Here is a 23,630-nt window from a genome sequence, read left to right on the forward strand (position 1 = left end):
TTTTCCGCACAAAGTGCATTTGCACAACAAGTTTCTGTGATCTTTTGCACTAGTTTTAAAAACATCACATTATAAACAGATCCACAAAGCTAGCACATCCCCAGGAAGAATTAATCACCATTGGGAGTTTCTGCTAATTGTGCTCATTTGTAGACTTTCAAGGATTCTTAAAAATTAAGCTGGAATTGTTAGGTGCGAAACTGGTTATACTTTGAAAGGTTTTGATTTTTTAAAATTTACTAAGTAACTTAGCACTGTACCCAAATCTGACTAGAAAATAGTTATTTATATTTAAAAGTCACTTTCGATAATTTAAAATTGGATGACTCACAGGTGGTGAATTGACACTGATCTAAAATGCTTATTTTTGTGACAAACTTATTTTCAACTGTATTAATCAAACTTTACCAAGTTACCACTCTTAAATATATTATGGAATATCTTTAAAATAAAAATGTATTTCTAAAATTGTTTATAAAACGATGCCAATTGCACAGGTTCATGACAGATTTTGCAATCAGCGATATACAAATGAGTTTTGTTAGAAGAGTTTTGTTTTCGTGTTGAAAGCTTAGAATTCTGTGTGTTTTAAAAACTGAGGAAAGGACTTTTCTCTGTGGACACTGATTTCTGAAACTTGGTGGGTTTGTACTGAGTGGAAAACACAGAATGCAAGGCATTTGTTTCCAAGCAACTCAACAGGGAATGACAGGTCAAGATTTATGATCGTCATGTGACTTGATTGTTAATGTTAGTTTAACTTTTAGATTGTGAAAACGACCAGTGAGCTGGACAAGGAGCAGGCAGTTTGAAATCTGGCTGTGGCCTGCCAGGTGACTGGAGAAAAAGACCTCTCTCTATTGAGGAAGACTTGCATCTCTTGAAAAGAAATCCTGCCTTTGAAATGTGGCTGTAATCTGCCTGGAGAGAGAAAAAAGATCCAGGGAAAAAAAAGTTACTTCTCCCTGTAGAGGAAGACTGCTTTTCAGAGAAGAAACCCCTATATGTCAGAGGTAGCAGATTCCTATTGCCGCCAGTCTTTGAAGAATCACTGCCTGAAGAGTGGTTCCTGCTGCCTCCTATGGTTTGGGAGATCCTGAAATCTCAAGAAAGCTTCTACTGTTACACTGCTGCTTCAAAACACAAACAGACCTGTTGCTACGCCTTTGCCAAAAGACCTGTGTGACGCCTGCTGCAAACAAATTGCCTTGAATGCCTTCCCATCAGAAACTGTTCATCAATCTCGCCCGGGAGACTTCGAGTGGCATCTGACTATTCGAATCTGGGACACCTCATCGTACCGAAAACATCCTACCAGAACGTGATAAACTCAATCATTTTATATTTTCGTTTTATTCCTGGGAAACAGCTGTAAAGGAAAAATATTTTTTCCCTGGTCAACCGTTTCTTTTTTGAATCTATGTGTGTGTGCATGAGGGTTAAGGAAATAAGCAATATTTTCATATATAGATTTATCTCGTTAATAGTTAAGACTTAGTATTTCTTTTCTAATAAATAGTTAATGTTGTTGTTGTTTAAAGAAACCTGGTTGCTGTGCTTTATTCTGGGAGGCAAATAGAGTGTCTAATTTGGCTACTCTTTGGTAGGTGGAAAACTTTCTTGACATGCTGTGACCTATGGAGTAGTGGGACTGAATTAACAGTGCATTACTCCCACCTTGGTCATAACAGTTTGAGCAGAAACTTTTGGGGTGAGGGGGCGGGGGTAGCTTTTCAAAACGGGTGCAATTTGCATCAGAACCGCCGATTATGCCCAACATAAGAGCATATGAATTAGGAGCAGGAGTAGGCCACTCGGCCCTTCAAGCCTGCTCCGCCATTCAATAAGTTCATGGCTGAACTGATTACTCCACATTTCCACCTACCCCCAATAACCTTCCACCCCCTTGCTTATTAAGAATCTATCTACCTCTGCCTTAAAAATAGTCAAAGACTCTGCTTCCACCACCTCTTGAGGAAGAGAATTCCAAAGACCCATGACCCTCTGAGAGACAAAAAATTCTCCTCATCTCTGTTTGAAATGGGCAACCCCTTATTTTTAAACAATGACCCCTAGATCTAGAATCTCCCACAAAGGGAAAAATCTTTTCCACATCCACCCTGTCAAGAACCCTCAGGATCTTATCTGTTTCAATCAAGTCACCTCTTACTCTTCTAAATTCTAGCGGATACAAGCCTAGCCAGTCCAATCTTTCCTCGCAAGATAGCCCACCTATTCCAGGTATTAGTCTAGTAAACCTTCTTTGTACTGCCTCCAATGCATTTACATCCTTCCTTAAATAAGGAGATCAGTACTGTACACACAGTACTCCAGATGTGATCTCACTAATGCCATGTATAGCTGAAGCATAACCTCCCTACTTTTGTATTCAATTCCCCTTGCAATAAATGATAACATTCTATTAGCTTTCCTAATTATGTGCTGTACCTGCATACTAACCTTTTGTGATTCATGCACTATGACACCCAGATCCCTCTGCATCTCAGAGCTCTGCAATCTCACACCATCTTGATAATATGCTTCTTTTTTATTCTTCCTGCCAAAGTGGACAATTTCACACTTTCCCACATTATACTCCATCTGCCAGCTCTTTGCCCACTTACTTAACCTATTTATAGCCCTTTGTAGCCCCCTTATGTCCTCTTCGGAAGTTACTTTCCTACGTATATTTGCGTGATTGGCAAATTTAGCAACCATACCTTTGGTCCCTTCATCTAAGTCATTTATATAAATTGTAAAAAGTTGAGGCCCCAGCACAGATCCCTGTGGCACACCATTTGTTACATCTTGCCAACCAGAACATGACCCATTTATGCCGACTGTTTCCTGTTAGCTAGCCAATCTTCTATCCATGCCAATATGTTACCCCCAATACCATGAGCTTTTATTTTCTGCAATAACCTTTGATATGGCACCTTATCAAATGTCTTCTGGAAATAGAAGTACAGTACATCCAATGGTTCCCCTTTATCCACAGCACATGTAACTCCCCAAAAGAACTCCAATAAATTGGTTAAACATGATCTCCCTTTCACAAAACCATGTTGACTCTGCCTGATTACCTTGATTTTTTTCTAAATGCCCTGCTATAATGGCTTTAATAATAGCTTCTAACATTTTCCCTAAAACAGATGTTCAACTAACTAGCCTGTAGTTTCCTGCTTTCTGTCTCTCTCCCTTTTTCAATAAAGGAGTTACATTCACTATTTTCCAATCTAACGGAACCTTCCCTGAATCTAGGGAATTTTGGAAAATTAAAACTAATACATCAACTATCTCACTAGCTACTTCTTTTAACACCCTAGGATGAAGTCCATCAGGACCCGGGGACTTGTCAGCTCGCAGCTCCAACAATTTGCTCAGTACCACTTCCCTGGTGATTGTAATTTTCTTGAGTTCCTCCCTCCCTTCTATTTCCTGATTTACAGCTATTTCTGGGATGTTACTTGTATCCTCTATAGTGAAGACCGATGCAAAGTATCTGTTCAATTCATCTGCCATCTCCTTATTATCCAATATTAATTCCCCACACTCACTTTCTATAGGATCAACACTCACTTTGTTAACTCTTTTCTTTTTTAAATATCTATAGAAACTCTTAATATCTGTCTTTAGTTTATAAACGATATCATGTAACAGGTTAAGATGCGCGTTTTGGATCACAAAAGTTTGATTCACCTTTTCCTTACTCTATCTTTTCAGATCTAACTCTTGCTGCCAATAGCACTGAGGCTATGCTTGGTACTACACAAAAAGGGACTCTTAAATTCTACAGATATGTCACTATGATTCAAAATCATACAACACAAATCATTCCAAGACTGTAAAACAAATACTTCACTGCATTATATATGTACTTTCATAGAGCACAGAGCTATTTACTGACTGTTTAGTGACTATTTTGGTTCTTACCTGCTTCTGTATACTTCAAGCCCACTTTTTCTTCCTCGTCTTTTGGCTTGGGAGGAGGCCATATGGCTTGGAGTCGTCCAGGAGTTCGGTCTTCAGATTCTGATGGAGATAAATCCTGTGATTAAAATGAAGAAATGGAACATTAAAGAAAACACTTGTGCAATATAACTAATATCTGAGAATGCATATATACTAAAGATCTTAGCCCTGTTAATAATGGATTCACTATAGAATCTTTTGTAGTATGTCTATGGACTAGATCTAGAGGGTTGTCTTTGTTGGATATCTATCTCCCACTTTCACCCCCTCCAATGTTATTGTATATGCAAGTTTCCATATTACACCACATTTTTAATTATAAGACATATATAGAGAAGGAATCAGTTACTTCAACCACCACAACTCATCATATTTCTATTTGCCCTGTCTCTTTGGGTTTGTTGCACCCAGAGGAAGATATCAGAGCAGGTCAATTTATAAATAGAATTTAACTACAACACTGCCAGTTACTGCTATTTCAATTATATCTGCATTATTTAGTGTAAAAACACCCACAGTTTTTTTTGGGTTCCAGCATAACTGGTCACTCTCATAAGTGAATGGGCTGAATTTTACCTTGGGCGGATGGGAATTCGCCGCCGACGTGAAAGTTGGTGGCGAACCCGCTTCCGCCTAGCCTGGGGATCAGTCCAGTATTTTCCGGGTCCCCAGGCTTTAATTGTCCCGAGGCGGGACTTCCACCCACTTGAGGGAGGAGATCCCGCCTCACTGAGCTGCTGGCCAATAAGCGGGCTGGCAGCTCTTAGTCCCAGCAGCACCACCAGGAGTGGTGGCCACTGCTGGGGCTGCAGCCCAGCTGACGCCATGGACCCTGGAGAGTGAATGAGTTGGGCATGCCTCACCAGGGGAAATCGGTCTTTCCCTGGAGAAGCTGGAGTGGTAGTTTGGGGGGGGTGGGTGTGTCTTGGGTCCCATGGGTGGGTTGGGAGGCAGGGCAGCCCTCAATTGGGCACCCTGTGCCCGACTGCCATTCCCATCCGGTGCACGGAAAGGCCGGCAGCTATCGCTGGGCGGCCTTTCCCATCCCTAGCATGCCTGCTTGCCACGGGTAAAATACCCATGGAGGCTGGCGCGGGCCCTCAAGTGGCCACTTAAGGGCCTTGATTGCCCTCGGTCGGGTGGGTCATTTCCCACCCCCCCCCCCACACCCGCCCGCTGTAAAGTCGACTGGAGGGGGGAACAGGGCGGGTAGGCCTCCCGGAGCCTCACGCTCAATTTTACGCCACCCCCCACACCACCAACTGACCCGCTGGGGCGGCGTAAAATTCAGCCCCATGTCTCCTAAAACCCAAAGAATGCCTTTACCTACCCGATATCTAGGTAAATATGAGACCCAGTGTTCAAAAAGGGGACCTTTATCACTGTATTTCATGACATCATGATTGTCTTGTGCTCAGTAAAAGAATATTACTCCAACAGACAATGCCTCAACCTGTAATTCACTAGATTGCTTCAATTTTCAACAAAACTGATCAATGAACAGTGTGGAACACAAATAGTAAAAACAGAGTTCACTCCTTGGAATCAAACCAAAACAAAACAAAAAATCCAGTGTTACCTGTTGACATTAAAATCAACCCTTTAAACATTATTTCTCAGGTAGCTATCCATTAAAAGCTTCCTTGGATTAACCCTGATCTGTACTAGCTTTAGAGTGGCAAGCAGACTACAGCTGTCCATGTGCAAGACAGCAATCATAGGCTCTTGGCTAAAGAGCTGTTCATTATAGGATGCTTGAATTAAATGGAATAGCTTGATTCATTGATTGTACCAAACCATCTAAATGATGTTAGATGTGTCTCCATTAAAGTACGACAGTTTTCCTGAATTACATATGTACATTTTCTGCAACTTGAAAAATCAGCTCTTTAGCCCTGCGTGTGCGGAGCAGAAAGAATCCAATTAGCAATCCATCACAGACAAAAAATTTGTCATTTTTTCCCCACAGCCTGTGAAGTTGTCATAGACACCAACATATTTTAAAATATTACATTTATAAGCAATAGCCCAACTATCTATAGTCTTGCATTTATTGCACCTTTCCTGTTTGTTGTACTTGCTTCTGATAATGTCGTACTTTGACTATCACACTTTTCACAATACATATGGCTCTAAGTAAAACAGTAGCAAATTGAAATGAAAGCAGTAAGAAATGTTAAGATCAAAAAGGGGAAAGTGCCCAGAAAGCTGCCAATGAGAAATTACTAAGAATTTGTCAGGCACACAGGAAGTGTGATGATACCACAATCATGGACTAACTCTTAGAGTTATGAAAAACAGACTTTGTCTTTTTTTTCAAACGAACCATTATTTTAAAAAGTGAACAATAGTCCAAAATAGCCACCAAAGAGAAAGGAATTGCCCTTTTGTGTATTCAAACTGTCTGACAAAGACAAAGGACAAATCTTCAAAGCTAAGAGGTGTCGATTGAACCCATCCTACAACTATATTACAACATTCTGAATTGAATGTCTTCTTCTGAAACAAAGAGGTGTGAAATAGCCACGTCCTGGGCCATTGTGCAATCAGCATGGGGAAGAAACCACAAGGAAAGGCATGGTCTGATTAGGAATAGTCAGCATGGCTTTGTGCATGGGAAATCATGTCTCACGAATTTGATTGAGTTTTTCGAGGAGGTGATCATGAGGATTGACAAAAGCAGGGCAATAGGACGTTGTCTACACGGACTTTAGCAAGGCCTTTGACAAGGTCCCACATGGTAGGCTGGTCCAGAAGGTTCTAACATATGGGATCCAGGGTGAGCTAGCAAATTGGATACAAAATTGGCTTGGTGATAGGAGGCAGAGGGTGGTAGTGGAGGGTTGTTTTTCAGATTGGAGGCCGGTGACCAGTGGTGTGCCGCAGGGATTGGTGCTGGGACATCTGTTGATTGTCATATATATTAATGACTTGGATGTGAATGTAAGGGGCATGATTAGTAAGTTTGCAGATGACACCAAAATTGGTGGTATAGTGGACAGTGAAGAAGGTTGTCTAAGGTTACAACAGGATATAGATCAACTGGGAAAGTGGGCAAGGGAGTGGCAAATAGAATTTAACGCAGACGCCTGTGAAGTGATGCATTTTGGGAAGTTAAACCAGGGCAGGACATATACAGTGAATGGCAGGGCCCTGGGGAGAGTTGTTGAGTAGAGAGACTTTGGGGTGCAAGTACATAGTTCCCTGAAAGTGGCAACACAGGTAGACAGGGTGGTGAAGAAGGCGTATGGCATGCTTACCTTCATCGGCCAAGGCATTGAGTACAAGAGTTGGGACGTCATGTTACAGTTGTACATAACGTTTGTTAGGCTGCATTTGGAGTACTGTGTGCAGTTCTGGTCGCCGCACTACAGGAAAGATGTGATTAAGCTAGAGAGGGTGCAGAAAAGATTCACAAGGAATTTGCCTGGTTTGGAGAGCTTGAGTTATAAAGAGAGGTTGGATAGGCCGGGTCTGTTTTCCCTGGAACGAAGGAGGCTGAGAGGGGACATGATAGAGGTATATAAAATTATGAGAAGCATACATAGGGTAGATAGCCAGAGTCTGTTTCCCATGGTAGGGCTGACTAAAACTAGAGGGCATAGATTTAAGCTGAGAGGGAGCAGGTTCAAAGGGGTAAATTTTACACACAAAGAATAGTGGGTATCTGGAATTAGCTGCCTGAGGTGGTGTTGGAGGCAGGAACAGTAGCAACAGTTAAGAGGCATCTGGACAAGTACCTGAATGAGCAAGGCATAGAGGGATATGAAATTAATGCAGGCAGGTGGGATTAGTATAGATAGGCATTATGGTCGGCATGCACGCAGTGGGCCGAAGGGCCTGTTTCTATGCTGTACGACTCTATGACTCTATGGTGAGTGATACCAGCTTTTCCTTAAAAAAGAGACAGTCAGAGAGAAAGGGGGGGGGGGGTGGGAGAGAGGGGGGAGGGAAGAGAAAGAGAGAGAGAGAGACAGCCAGAGATAGAGAGACAGAGAGAGGGAGAGAGGAGGGAGAGAGAGAGAAACCCGTGCAAGAGAGAGATAGCCAGAGAGAGAAAGCGAGAGACAGCCAGCCAGCGAGGAGGTGGGGGGGGGGGGGGGGGGGGTGGGAAAGGGAGAGAGAGAGAGAGAGAGAGAGAGAAAGCCAGCAAAAGAGAGGGAGAAAGAGAGAGAGCCAGCCAGAGAGAGAAAAAAAAACAGCCAGAGAGAGAGAGAGAGACAGCCACAGGGAAAGAGAGCGAGAGACAGCCAGAGACAGAGAAAGAGAAAGAGAGAGAGAAAGAGAGAGTCAGACAGCCAGAGAGAGAGAGAGAGAGAGAGAGAGAGAAGCAAAATCCTAACAGCTTGTGTTCTAGCCAAGCTGGAAAGCATGCCAGTAACATTCACACCACACAAGTGCCAGGCAATGACCATCTCCAACAAGACAGAATCTAACCATCTCCCCTTGACATTCAACGGCATTACCATCGCTGTATCCCCCACTATCAACATCCTAGGGGCTACCATTGACCAGAAACTGAACTGGAGTAGCCATATAAATACCGTGGCTACAAGAGCCGGTCAGAGGCTAGGAATCCTGAGGCGAGTAACTCACCTCCTGACTCCCCAAAGCCTGTCCACCATCTACAAGGCACAAGTCAGGAGTGTGATGGAATGCTCTCCACTTGCCTGGATGGGTGCAGCTCCAGCAACACTCAAGAAGCTCGACACCATCCAGGACAAAGCAGCCCGCTTGATTGGCACCCCATCTACAAACTTTCACTCCCTCCACCACCGACGCACAGTGGCAGCAGTGTGTACCATCTACAAGTTGCACTGCAGCAATGTACCAAGGCTCCTTAGACAGCACCTTCCAAACCCGCAACCTCTACCAACTAGAAGGACAAGGGCAGAAAATGCATGGGAAGACCACCACCTGCAAGTTCCCCTCCAAGTCACACACCATCCTGACTTGGAACTATACCACCGTTCCTTCACTGTCGCTGGGTCAAAATTCTGGAACTCCCTTCCTAACAGCACTGTGGTGTACCTACCCCACATGGACTGCAGTGGTTCAAGAAGGCAGCTCACCACCACCTTCTCAAGGGCAATTAGGGATGGGCAATAAATGCTGGCATGGCCAGTGATGCCCACGTCCCATGAATGAATTTTTTAAAAAGTCCTGCGGCTGAATCCAATATCTACATTATACAGCAGTGAAAGCTAGAAGTAACTAACTGTCTTCAACACAACCTTTAAATCAAGAAAAATCTACAATCATCACAGGCCTGCGTCCATCGAGAACTTAAGAGAATACAACAGGTTCATCATAACCTTCCCCCGCCCAACTAAAAGTAACTAGCTATCTATCTCTACGTGTGTGTGTGTGTGTGTGTGTGTGTGTGTGTGTGTGTGTGTGTGTGTGTGTGTGTGTGTGTGTGTGTGTGTGTGTGTGTGTGTGTGTGTGTGTGTGTGTGTGTGTGTGTGTGAGAGAGCAAATGTGTGAGTAGATGTGGTTGCGACAATTTCAGGATAAGGCGTTTTGATCAATAAACAACTGACTTTTAGTTTTTAAAACCTGCAAGAAAATCTGTCACTGTCTGTTTATTTGAAAAATTAAACACCAAGGGGCTAAACTCTAATACAACTATATTTACTGTGGTCAGGTGGGGAGTTGAACAGTGGGAACCACCCATGTCACACCACGTGGCCGTAACATTATGAAAACAACCATTCCTGAAAGATCAACTAGAAGAACCTATCAATAATAAGTGAATGACATTGCTCAAAATGCATTTTGAAAAAAAAATCACCATTTGTTCCTCAGTAACTGCCTTTACTAATATTCAAAATAAGGATTTAAACAAAAAAATTGAAACTTACATATGTGCCTTCACGAAAGTTTTTCTTCCAAGGCCTGAGCCTGTCTCAAAAGGTTTTGATTAAATATTTTCCCAAGATCAGTTGAAGTGGCTAGTAGATTTATCCACGCTCAATAGATCAACTAGTTCATTATTTCTCCAAAAACAACCTCACAAAGTGCTCTCCTCCTTTCACAGATAGTCTTGTATTCCAACCCCCTACCCCCAGCTTACAGTGTCTCTTTCCCACTACAACCCATCCACCCCCAGATCCAAAATAATCTCCACCACTCGCCCAATTCACAGAAGCACTCTAATCTCAATACATTCTATCTCAACAGTCCCCATTACATCTGCATTGATCCTTCATTCCAGGATCAGACTTTGCCCTACAGGTGGCTAGTCCTGATTCATCAGGAGGCCAGTGTAGGGTACAGTCCTGGAATGAAGCAGTGTCAGCAGTCAGCACTACAGTAAGCTGATCAGTAAATGTAGCACATCAGTTTCACAGCCATATTTCTTGGGGTAGTCAAATCAGCTGCTGAAACACAAACTACTGCTTCAACAGCTGATTTTCCACTTCTGGCTACACCATTGCTCCAGATTGAAAAGATGGAAAATGCAACGTCCACTGCAAACCACAATCATCATGTCACATTGCTGTGAAAAGCTAATATTAATTGATATTGAACCGCTGAACTCTTAGCTCTGCTAATGTAAAGTCAGGTGAATTACTTTTCGGATGATTGTGACTGCAAAATATCTGACCCATTATTTTCAATAGAAATAGGCAATAGAAAACAATTTTGGATGTTAATTTTACTTTAGAGGTTCTGAACATCTATTACCTACATAGCATCATGTTTCTGGAAGACAAATATTCAGGATGTGCATGTCCCTCAGCAAAGGAGCAGGTGTAGCAACAAATTTTACCTATCAGTGTCAGAAATATTAATAGGAACTCTGATTATTCTTTTTACAAAATTGTTTCTAGCATATATCATTTAACCAACATAAACTGTTGATTTTGCTTCACAGATTTTTCATGAACATTTACTAAAGCTGGTGGCACTCTTGCCTCAGAATTTAAGTCCCATTGCAGAGACTTCAACACAAAAATATAATCTAGGCTGACACTCCAGTGCAGTACTGAAGGAAGGCAGCACTGTCAGAGGTACTGCCTTTCAGAATAGATGTTAAAATCGAGACCCCAGCTGCTCTCTCAGTGGACGTAAAATATGCCATGGTACTATATCGAAGAGAAGCATGGAGCTCTCTCTGGTATCCTGGCCAATATTTATCCCTCAATCAACTCCCAAAACAGATTAGCTGATCATTATCACATTGCTGTTTGTGGGAGCTTACTGCATGTATATTGGCTGCTGCATTTCTTATGTTACAATAGCGACTAGGCTTCAAAAGTATTTCATTGGCTATGAAACTCTTTGGGACATCCTGAGGTCATGAAAGGTGCTATAATCTTTCTTTCAGAACTAAGATATTTAAGTTATTCAGTAATGATTGTAACCCAGTTTTACAAATTTGCTACTATACATTGATATTTTTAAAAAAAATTGAACATACAGATTTTACTTCTGTAGATCCTATGTGGTGTTTCTGCTCAGGAGGCTGCTTTGGGGAAGGCCTTTCAAAAATTGCTATTAGTGACTCCTTTTCTTGCTTTTTTTTCTTTTTCAGGTTTTCCAGTTCTTCTGAATCAGTTACATCCTTTTTGACAGGTCTTGGCATAAATAATGATTTGAAACTCTCCAAAGCAGTCTCAGAAGTAGCAGCAATGGGTGCTTCCATTGGTGATTCTTCTGGTGATGATGCTTCATCGGTGTGTTGTGAATGTTGACATTCATCAGCAGCATCCACTTTATCTTCGGTTTTAGGGGCATCAAAGATTAACTGACTGAGCTGGTCCAAAAATCCAGAGTTTTTTTTCATCTCCAGTGGTTTTCTATCATCTTTTCGCTTTGGTAAAGATTCTGTTAAGAGTTTGGCTGCAGATTTTTGACCAGGTTTAGTCAATTTTAACATTGCTAAATCAGTATCCTTTTGTGTGATCTCTGCAACAGTCTCCCTGTCCTCACCTTTAGCACCTTTCTTCAGTAACCGTAATCCACTAAAGATGGGAGGCATTTGAAATGCCCCCTCCGGCTGCGATGATGGAACATTTTGGGTGGGAAAATTGTCAGAACCACCAGTGGATGTGGGTAATGTCAGGTCTTTGTTCGTCTTTTCTAATGAATTGTGTTCTGTTTCACTGCTCCTAACATTAGAGGTTTCTGTTATATTTTTATTGGATTCCATCTGTGAGATTAAATTCTCTTTTGACAATCTGAGTTCAGAGGGTGCCTTTGTCTCTTCAGCTTCAGCTACAACAATGTTTTCTCGTTGCTGACTTGACGTAAACTCATTATCCTTCGGCAGATTTTGTTCTGGAATGTGCTTTGAGTTTTCATTAACTGACAATGGAACTTTAGTTTTGTTGATTTGTTTTTTTTCAGGTCCAGCTTCATCCTCTGACTCAGTGTCACTTGTTGTCTGAACAAGAATCACATGTACTGTACCTTCATCCAGGCCTTTCTCTGACAGCTGTGTGGGAGCAAGGCTTTCCAAACAACATTCGGGGTCACAGGATTCTTTATTTCCCTTTTCAGTGCTTTGAATCTGAATTTTGCCATCTATCAACTGTTCTTGCACCACTGTCTCATCAACTTTCTTGGTTTGTTCCTTTGCCTCATCAATAGCCGGTTTGTCAGAGGTAGTTACAACATCCTTCTCCCTATTGTCATCGGACATATTACTGGGATCTAAAGAACGAAAAAAAGTCAATAATGCATTTCCTTGGTCATTCTTCTGTTTTGCAGTTTCAGACTTAATCCCACTACGGCGATTCAGAAATGGCATCTTCATTGAAAATGAGGGAAATAATGATGAAGCAGCTTCTGTGGTTGGTGTTGCTGAATTCCCAGTATGTCTTGTTTCAGCACCATTACCATTATTTACATTTTCCGTCATACTGCTACTACTTATATTGATTTACTATTCTCCTCTGAAAATGTTTGGTTAGTTTGTGAATTTAGGCCATAATTTATCTCAGCCACTGATAATCTATCAATTTTATAATCTGTACAATTGTTAAGATCTATTTGTTTCTGAAGTGAACTCTAATCTTTCCCCCTCACTACTTCTAGGTCATTATGTCCAGAACCAAAACGTTAAATTATTGCAAGCAGTCTCTTTAAACACCTGCAAGCAAACTAATACAGCTGTCTGCCAGCGCCTACAGACTGAAACCTTTTATCAGTTGCTATATAATGTACTTCATTAAACAACAGAACCACTGAGAGTTTGGTTCACCTTACTTCTACCTCAAACATCTGCCAAATGACAAGCATTTCATTTGGTTATCCTGATACACAATATAAATAAATGCCCCCTTCTCCCAAAATTAAAAGAAAAATCTAAGAAGAAACAATCAGAGCAATGACTGTGAGAAGGCCTGTATTTTCAAACAAGCCTTGTAAACCTTAAAACTGTCAGAATCCAAGTCAAGGAATGTTACACTCCAATGCAAAAACAGGAATAAACTTCTGAAAACATCTTCCTGTCCTTTCTTCAATCTTCTGACTTTCTTCACAGGCATTCCAAAACCAGAAATTTCAGCGGGGTAAGATTAAACAGGCTTTGTCCAGCATCTCAATCAGCCATAATGTTCATACTGAACTGAAGGTGTAGAACAGCAGGCCTGAAAAGACTGGATAACTCTTCACTCAGTGAACTGCAACTAAAAATCTAGCATTCGAGAGACTGTACAAGTAACCCTCTTCCTCCTCCTCCGTCCAGCTCCAGCTTTCAGCTGGAATACGAGTTTCCGGCTTTACTGCAAGGCAAGAAAGCCCACGGCACTGGTTTCATATTTCTCTTTTCTAACTCTCCCAGCTACTTCCGCAGTCCAGGCAGGTACTTATCAAACACCCCACCCAAAGTGAGCAGTGTGAGCAGTGAGTTAATAGATAGTTTGTGTAACTGAGCAACTAAAGTGTCTGCTATGTAATCAGTGTGCTACGCACTGAAGTTTAAAGGAGAAAGCACAGCTATATATTTTTTCCTCTTTCACAGGAAACCACTTACTTGTTTCAGTTGGAACTTTGTGAGTAGTTTTTACTATAAATAGCATGACCATCATACTTACAAAATCATAATAAATCTTAGTTAAAGTGTAACTAAGTGTTATATCTTAATACAATCAATGGTAAACAGGGCATAAGGTAAGAATGGGTGAGCATTGTCTCCTTTTTGTTTCTAGGGATGATAAAGTTCAAGGAATAAGTAAATGTGTAGCTAAAAGTTCACAATCACATATGTGATTTTAACCATGCTGAGAAAGAGTAGGATGATTTTTGTTTGAAGTGTGGGCAACTCCTGACTTTGTAAATAGCTATTGAGTTTTGATAGAAAGCCATCATCTGTTAACTTTTAATTTAATTGCTCATACTACAAAATGATTAACAAAAAAAAACCTGTTAAATTTGAAACCACATGCTTTGGACAAACTTGTATACAGGACTTGATTCAAGCAGTGTTTTAATTTGGTTTGCTTTCTGCTGCTTTAAACTTTCTGCTGGCTAACCAGCCCTAGTGTGATTGCAGTGCAACTTTGATGACCTCCTATTTACCAGGGGAACTTCACTCACGGTGCCAAGGCATGGTGGTGGGAAGTGCACATACCAAGTACTTTTCTCCCAGGATGCCAGTGATACCTGGATATCAATCAGCAATTGCAGGGAAACTTCCAGATGATCCGGGAGGATTAGCAACCAGGTTTGGGCTGGAATTTAAGCCCTGATCCAGTAGGATAAATAGTTGTTATCTGCTGCATTGCCTGATAGAAACCATTACTTATATGGCTTGATATTTAACTTCATGTGAGGCTTAGGGTCCAGAAGTCCAGAAAACAGTACTTTTTAAAAATATTAATTAAAATGGAAAAAAGCTAAGTGTACAATCTACAAACTTGGTTAAGAGGCATCAAAAGCTAAAATTACACTGTACTAGTAATAGCATACAAATATTTAATGCATTAGCATGAAGACAAAAGAATTTCATACAAGCTTGTTAAGCATTTAACCAGTACTATTCGCATGCTTTAATTTCAAGACCATAGTGTTACACAAAGTATAGAGGGCCATGCAGGGGTCAGCAACATGTCCGTACACGAATACCAGCGCCCATGGTGTTTTAAATGTCTTGCTACAAGTCTTTAAACTAGGTTATTTTAAAATGCAAGTTTAAAGGCTTAGAGCAAGACATTTAAAATTACCAGGAGCGAAAGTAATAACAAAGGCTTGGGATCATTAGGATCGGTCCTACGGCTCGCTGAAGTTTTGTATCCGGTCCACCAATCCACTAATCAAAAACGCGAATGGCTTGTCTGCGTGGATCTCCGTCGAATAGGAGTACGGAGGAGGTGGTATGCACTGGGAAGACTGGTGCCGTCAATCAAGTGTTCCCCGCCCTTGTCCGAAGCGCGGAATCAGCCATGGAAAGTGTTGGTGTGAGTGAAACAGATAGGATAGCATTCAGGAAAGCAATGACAGAACTGGAAATGCAAGAATTCATTCAGCCAGAGCAAGCTGGGGTTTTTTTGGGCAGCCAGTCCATGTTCTCAGCTGTCCAAAAGCCCTGGCTTCTCTCAGAGTGCAGGGCCGGCGCTGAATAGCAATGTGTTTCTGCTCCTGGTACACGATGGGCAAAGGGAGGAGAGAGAGAGAGCGCGCGACACAGAGAGGCGGTACAGATTGACAGACAGACAGACAGAGAGGACATGTGGGAAGAGAGACAGAGAGGTGGGGAAGAGGGGCGGGAGAGAGACACAGAGCGGGGCGGGAGAGAGACGGAGGGGAGGAGAGAGACAGTGGGGGGGGGGGAGAGAGATACGGGGGGGGCGGAGAGAGAGACTGGGGGGGAGATAGAGAGACGGGGGGGGGAGAGAGAGAGACGGGGGGGGGGGAGAGAGAGAGACGGGGGGGAGAGAGAGAGAGACGGGGGGGAGAGAGAGAGAGACGGGGGGGGAGAGAGAGAGAGACGGGGGGGGGAGAGAGAGAGAGACGGGGGGGGAGAGAGAGAGAGACGGGGGGGGGAGAGAGAGACGGGGGGGGGGAGAGAGAGAGACGGGGGGGGGGAGAGAGAGAGACGGGGGGGGGGGAGAGAGAGAGACGGGGTGGGGTGGGAGAGAGAGACGGGGGGGGGGGGGGAGAAGAAGAGACAGTGGGCGGGGAGAGAGAGAGACAGTGGGAGGGGGGGAGAGAGAGACAGTGGGAGGGGGGGAGAGAGAGACAGTGGGAGGGGGGGAGAGAGAGACAGTGGGGGGGGGAGAGAGAGACAGTGGGGGGGGGGGGGAGAGAGACAGTGGGGGGAGGGGAGAGAGAGACAGTGGGGGGGGGGAGAGAGAGACAGTGGGGGGGGGGAGAGAGAGACGGGGAGGAGAGAGAGAGACGGGGGGGAGAGAGAGAGACGGGGGGGAGAAAGAGAGACGGGGGGGAGAGAGAGAGAGACGGGGGGGAGAGAGAGAGAGACGGGGGGGGGAGAGAGAGAGAGACGGGGGGGGAGAGAGAGAGACGGGGGGGGAGAGAGAGAGACGGGGGGGGGAGAGAGAGAGACGGGGGGGGGGGAGAGAGAGAGACGGGGGGGGGAGAGAGAGAGACGGGGGGGGAGAGAGAGAGACGGGGGGGAGAGAGAGAGAGACGGGGGGGGGGGAGAGAGAGAGACGGGGGGGGGAGAGAGAGACGGGGGGGGGGAGAGAGAGACGGGGGGGGGGGGAAGAGAGAGACGGGGGGGGGGGGAAGAGAGAGACGGGGGGGGGAAGAGAGAGACGGGGGGGGGGAAGAGAGAGACGGGGGGGAGAGAGAGACGGGGGGGAGAGAGAGACGGGGGGGGGGAGAGAGAGACGGGGGGAGGGGAGAGAGAGACGGGGAGGGGAGAGAGAGACGGGGAGGGGGGGGAGAGAGAGACGGGGGGTGGGAGAGAGAGAGACAGTGGGGGGGGGGAGGAGAGAGAGAGACAGTGGGGGGGGAGGAGAGAGAGAGACAGTGGGCGGGGGGAGAGAGAGACAGTGGGAGGGGGGAGAGAGAGCCAGTGGGGGGAGGGGGGAGAGAGAGACGGGGGGGGAGAGGGAGAGACAGTGGGGGGGGAGGAGAGAGAGAGACAGTGGGAGGGGGGGAGAGAGAGACAGTGGGGGGGGGGGAGAGAGAGACAGTGGGGGGGGGGAGAGAGACAGTGGGGGGGGGGGAGAGAGAGACAGTGGGGGGGGGAAGAGAGAGACAGTGGGGGGGGGGAAGAGAGAGACAGTGGGGGAGGGGAGAGAGAGACAGTGGGGGAGGGGAGAGAGAGACAGTGGGGTGGGGGGAGAGAGAGACAGTGGGGGGGTAGAGAGAGACAGTGGGGGGGGGTGAGAGAGACAGTGGGGGGGGGAGAGAGAGACAGTGGGGGTGGGGGGAGAGAGAGACAGTGGGGGTGGGGGGAGAGAGAGACAGTGGGGGGGGGGAGAGAGAGACAGTGGGGGAGGGGAGAGAGAGACAGTGGGGTGGGGGGAGAGAGAGAGACAGTGGGGGGGGGGGAGAGAGAGACAGTGGGGGGGGTAGAGAGAGACAGTGGGGGGGGGTGAGAGAGACAGTGGGGGGGGGAGAGAGAGACAGTGGGGGTGGGGGGAGAGAGAGACAGTGGGGGTGGGGGGAGAGAGAGACAGTGGGGGGGGGGAGAGAGAGACAGTAGGGGAGGGGAGAGAGAGACAGTGGGGGGGGGGAGAGAGAGACAGTGGGGGGGGGGAGAGAGAGACAGTGGGGGGGGAGAGGGAGAGACAGTGGGGGGGGAGGAGAGAGAGAGACAGTGGGCGGGGGGAGAGAGAGACAGTGGGAGGGGGGGAGAGAGAGACAGTGGGAGGGGGGGAGAGAGAGACAGTGGGGGGGGGGGAGAGAGAGACAGTGGGGGGGGGAGAGAGACAGTGGGGGGGGGAGAGAGAGACAGTGGGGGGGGGAAGAGAGAGACAGTGGGGGGGGGGAAGAGAGAGACAGTGGGGGAGGGGAGAGAGAGACAGTGGTGGGGGGGGGAGAGAGAGACAGTGGGGGAGGGGAGAGAGAGACAGTGGGGGAGGGGAGAGAGAGACAGTGGGGTGGGGGAGAGAGAGACAGTGGGGTGGGGGGAGAGAGAGAGACAGTGGGGGGGGGGGGGGGAGAGAGAGACAGTGGGGGGGGTAGAGAGAGACAGTGGGGGGGGGTGAGAGAGACAGTGGGGGGGGGAGAGAGAGACAGTGGGGGTGGGGGGAGAGAGAGACAGTGGGGGTGGGGGGAGAGAGAGACAGTGGGGGGGGGGAGAGAGAGACAGTGGGGGAGGGGAGAGAGAGACAGTGGGGGAGGGGAGAGAGAGACAGTGGGGGGGGGGAGAGAGAGACAGTGGGGGAGGGGAGAGAGAGACAGTGGGGGGGGGGAGAGAGAGACAGTGGGGGGGGAGAGAGAGAGAGGAGGGGGGAAGAAACAAAGAGGAGGGGGGGAAAGAGACAGAGGATGGGGGAGGGGGGAATAGAGAGACAGTGGGGGCAGAGAGACACAGAGAGGGAGACAGAGAGGGAGGAGAGAGAGACACAGAGATGGGGGAGACCGAGGACGGAACTTTACATAGGGCTGCAGGCCCCGTCTACTGGCTGAAAAAGTTGGGGGCTAGCCCGCCTCAACTGAGCCTGGGAGCCACGCCAGGATTTTACATGCCCTAGGCCTTGAATTGACCTTGGGCGATAGTTCTGCCCCTCTGAGGAGAGAAGTCCTGCCTCCAAGAGCTGTCGGCCAATCAGCAGGCTGGCAGCTCTCAGTCCCAGCAGGACACCAGGAGTAGTGGCCACTGCTGGGACTGCACCCAGCCTCAGCAGCAAGAGGGACGCCAGCCCCGGAAAAAATGTAAGTTTGTGGGGCCTCGCCAGGGAGAATCGGCCGGGCCTGGTGAGGCAAGGGAGGGTCTGCTGGGAGTGGGGAGGGGGGCTTTGGAGGGGGCAGCCTGCATGGCTATACACTTTAATGCAGATTAATTGCCCCCATGTCCATGGCTGAGTCAATAATTTTGCCAAATGTCCATGGTGCAACACGTGGACACCCGGTCCCTCTACACTTCCATCCTCCGTCTTTTTTCCTGACCTCACCCTACCCCACTTGCCCAGAACCACAACAGGATTCCCCCTTCTACTTCCACCTGACCAGCCTCCACTTTCAACGGATCATCCTCTGCCATTCCCATCTGCTCCAGCACAATGGCGCCACCAAATACATCTTCCCCTGCTATCCCTTTCAGCATTCAGGAGGGAACATTCCCTCCACAACACCCTGGTCCACTCTTCCATCATCCTCTACATCCACTCCCTTTCCACAGCATCTTCCTATGCAAGTGCTTAAGTTGCAACACTGGCCCTTTCACCTCTTCCCTTCTCGCTGTCCAGGGCCCTTCAAGATGAAACAGCAATTTGCTTCTACTTCTTTTAGTATGCTGTATTCGCTGTTTACAATATGATCTCATCTACACTGGGGAGCCCAAACCCAAATTGGGTGATTGCTTGGCTGAACACCTGTGTTTAGTCTACAAATGACCCTGAGCTTCCAATTGCTTGCCATTTTATTTCTCTGCCCTGCTCTCACTCAGTCCTCAGCCTCCTACCTGGTTCCAATGAAGCACCATGGAAGCTCGAGAAACAGCACTTCATCTTTCCATTAGGTATTTTACAACTCTCCAAATTCCATATTGATTTCAATAACTTCAAAGTCATAACCACTACTCCCATTGTATTTTAGGCAGCAGGTATTAGTAACGGTTCTGCTGATGCCATTTACAGCTCTTCTAGACCCATTTTTGTTTTCCTTCATTTGTCCCATGACCACCCCTTTTTGCATTGCATCATCATTCCTCATCATTTAATTTCTTCTGCCTTCCACCCTATCATAGACTTCTCATTTGTTTTTTCCTCCGTACCTTTACCTGTTTAAAAACTGTTAAATCTTTCACTTCTTTCAGTTCTGATGCGGTCACCCAACTGAAATGTTAACTCTGATTCTCTTTCCACAGATGCTGCCTGACCTATTAAGTATTTCCTGCACTCTTGTATTTAAGATTTACGGAATCCACAGTATTTTGCTTTTACTGAAGTATAAAGCCTCTCACTTACCCACCAATTCCCATTATTGGCCCAGGCAACACCCATTATAGTGGAAAATTGGGGTTCTATTGTATTCAATTTTAAGCTTCAGCTGAGGTGGGAAGTCAACAGCACAATATACCCTCCTGATTAACTGAGGAAATGCACTTTAACACTGCAAACTGACCAATTCTTGCAATAGTACCCATCAAGAGACTGAGAAGTTCAGGTAAAAAATGCAGTGAATACTGCTACAACTGACATGACTTTCTGGACAGGAGAGGCTTCAAATCCTATTAACCCTGCAGGCTGACGTTCTCTTTATATATTGATAACTAGTGCCATCTCTCACATTTTATATGCTTCCCTCAGCATTATTACAAATGAGTTTTGTATGCTGGTCTAGAGTTAACACCATAAGATAAGCGATTTTTAATACTAAGTAGGAGGCATCAACTTGCAACTCGAAACAAAAGCACGCAGCTGACGCATCAGTTGCACGTGTGCATTGTGGTTAATAATGTCACAAAGAAATATAGATCACTACAAACTAGATTAAGAACAAACTTCAGTAGAGCCACAATCCCTTGTTAAAAGACATAACAATAGCACAAAAAACATTTGTAACAATTATAAAACAGTATTTTAAAGAAAAAAATTAATTGAATACTTTTTTCAGTAAGTGGCAATGATTGATTACTCATGTACATCAATCAGATGTATGGAATTGGGTGGATTCAGTTACAGTCAGGCCTTATGGGTGTGTTACCAAAGAAATCTACATTCCATTTCAATGGAATCATGGCCTAGGTCCAACGAAGTAATAACACAATTTAAAATCTTTCTACAGTATTTTTAACACATTCATGCCAACCATAATGGAGCATAGTTAAATATTTTGTGTTATGCAAAGGTCTAATTTTCATAATTTATTCATATGGTAATTGTAATAGATTTTTTTTCACTCAGTCAATTCTTGTTTTTAGTACTTTTTCTAAAACTAATCTATATTTTTAAAACAGTAACTGACAGCTCTATAAAATGTAATTTCAAATTGATGGTTCAAGGAGTAACAGAAACAAAGTACATGCTTTCATTTTCCAAAATACAAAAAGGAGACCTGAAGGTCCATTGTTATCAGATCTGTGCTACCAAACATGGGCAAAAACACAAGACTTTAAAAACAACTTTGTAGTCCATCAAAATTTTCCCAATAATATTATCACTAACAAAGAGGTACAGAAGCTCACCTATGGTAGAACCAGGTGCTTCAAATTTCAAACAATAATGCAACTTTAACCTTTTGATCGCCATAGAAAAGTTTACTGCTTTAAGAGTCACAATGTTGGTCAGTCTCACTTTTCCAAGTTTTCACCCTGATTTGATCTATCTTGATTTTTATTTAGTTTGAAAACTAGCCTTTAAAGCTGCTGCCCAGCCAACGAAAACGCTTTTAAAAACATATTGCATGATCTGGAAAACCAAAATGAGCAATGGAAACATGAAGCCGGAAGAAGAAAGCTTAGTAATGTGCTTTAACCACAAGAAAGGAGAAAATGTTGGAAGGGGTAAAAGACCAGGAAAGAGCAAAACTCAAGTTTTAAAAAAAGCAGGCAATGGGATAGAAAAGAGGAGCAAAGAAACAATGGCAGAACTGCAGGCAAAATTACGTGAAATTGCGAGAGATTTGTCTCTGCCCTGCACTTGGGGAAATCCACATTCCTCTAGTGATTGCCACCGCTAAAACCTGCAGGAAGTGGCTATAGCTAAGGAACAAAAATGGTGCAATTGCATTGCTCGGTGTAGTCTGTAGGCCACCAACCAGCGGGAAAAATGTAGAGGAACAAATTACAGAGAGGTGCAAGGATTATAGAGTAATTATAATGGTGGACTTTAATTATCCGAATATAGACTGGGAGAGTGGTAGTGTAAAGGCCAGAGAAGGACAAGAGTTCCTAGAATGTGTTCAGGAAAATTTTCTACAGCAGTATGTTTCCAGTCCAATGAGAGGGGAGGCACTGCTGGACTGGTTCTTGGGAATGAGGTGGGCCAAGTGGATCAAGTGTCAGTAGAAGAACATTTAGAGGACAATGATCTTTGTATCATAAGGTTTAGACTGGTTATGGGTAAGGACAAAGAACCATCTAGAGTAAGAATAATTATAAGGGGGAAAGCGAACTTCAATGGGGTATGAATAATTCAAATTTATTCGGGGATCCAAAGGTAGGCAGGAAAAACGGTAGCTGAACAATGGGCTACCTTCAAACAAGAGATAGTTCAGGCACAGTCAAGGTATAGTCCCTCGAAGGGGAAAGGCAGGGCAAACAATTCCAGAGCTCCCTGGATGAAGGAAATAGAGATTAAGATAAAGAGGAAAAAGTGTGCTTATGACAGATATCAGGTGGATAATACAGTGGAGAACTAGGCTGAATATAGAAGGTTCAGAAGGAAAGTGAAAAAGCAAATAACAGAAGTAGAGAGTATGAAAAGAGACTGACATCTAATATAAAACGTAATCCCAAAGTCTTCTATAGGCATATAAATAATAAAAAGGTGGTAAAAGGAGGAGTAGGGCTGATTAGGGACCAACAAGGGGATTTACACATGAAGACAGGGGAAATAGCTGAGATGCTAAGTGAATACTTTGCATCTATCTTTACCAAGGAAGAAGATGCTACCCAATGTTGAAAGATGAGGTAATTCAGACACTAGAAGGGTTTAACATTGATGAGGAGGTATTAGATAAGCTGTCTATACTTTAAGTTGATAAAGCAGTAAGACCGGATGAGATGCATCCAAAGATACTGAAGGAATTGAGTGTGGAAATTGTGGAGGCACTGGCAATAATTTTTCAGTCTTCCTTAGACTCAGGGTGATGCCAGAGGACTGGAAAATTGCAAATGTTATACCCTTGTTTCAAAAAGGATGTAAAGATTGTGACGGAAACCACATCTTCCAAAATGAGACATCAATTTCGTCATTTGGAATATTATTTTTGAACTGTTACTGGACTTGAAATAACTTGTTTCAAAAGACCACAACAATGGCTGACAACAATGGCTGAAAACATGGCTGCACATTTGCATTCTAAAAGACAGTTGTATGAAGAAGACAATAGAAGTACTCCCTGATTCAATTAGCCAGATGGATTTTTGTCAATAGTGATAATGAAGAGACATTGAGAGTCATTGAGCCAGCATTCCACCCCCCACCGAAAGTGTCTAGTAGGCTTGAAGGAATCCACGAAGCTTGCAGGAAATGCTGTTCCAAATAAGGAGTTAACCTGCTGGCCAACCTGGGAGTTTTTGAATTGTGCCTGACACAGAACAGTTTGGGAAGAGATGCAACTGGACTTCAAGAAGAGAGCATGTCTCTCTCTCTTTCTCTCTCTCGCGCAAAGTTCCAGGGACCCACAGAAGTAACTTAAGCCTCAAGGCACAAGACCAGCGAAACAAGCTTGAAAGTGTGCAATGGGCCCCAATGAGTACTGCAAGACTTAACTTCAATCAAAGACTTTACATCCAATTCAAAACCAGTAACTGAACGGCAGCTATTATTTCAAACCTTTCCCCTTCTTTCCCCTCCTCTATCTCTACTTGCGTGTGTGTTTATCACCTATGCATGTTAGCGTGGTCA

General features: G+C 44.8%; 1 protein-coding gene across 2 annotated transcripts in view; it reads right to left on the bottom strand.

The window, feature by feature from the left end:
- Nucleotides 1–23,630, bottom strand: part of fmn1 (formin 1) — a 578,693-nt gene that overhangs the window by 474,877 nt on the left and 80,186 nt on the right. The window contains exons 1-2 of one of the 2 annotated variants that reach the window (XM_068039415.1): nucleotides 11,399–13,787; nucleotides 3,934–4,048 (exon numbers count right to left, since the gene is read on the bottom strand). In XM_068039415.1, the coding sequence (XP_067895516.1) occupies nucleotides 3,934–4,048; nucleotides 11,399–12,841 (1,558 nt within the window). In that variant the 5' untranslated portion in view covers nucleotides 12,842–13,787. Of the gene's footprint in view, nucleotides 1–3,933; nucleotides 4,049–11,398; nucleotides 13,788–23,630 lie in introns of those variants that run through there. The other variant, XM_068039414.1, reaches the window with a different exon arrangement.

This window comes from Heterodontus francisci, chromosome 9, assembly GCF_036365525.1.
Source record: "Heterodontus francisci isolate sHetFra1 chromosome 9, sHetFra1.hap1, whole genome shotgun sequence".
NCBI lineage: Eukaryota > Metazoa > Chordata > Chondrichthyes > Heterodontiformes > Heterodontidae > Heterodontus > Heterodontus francisci.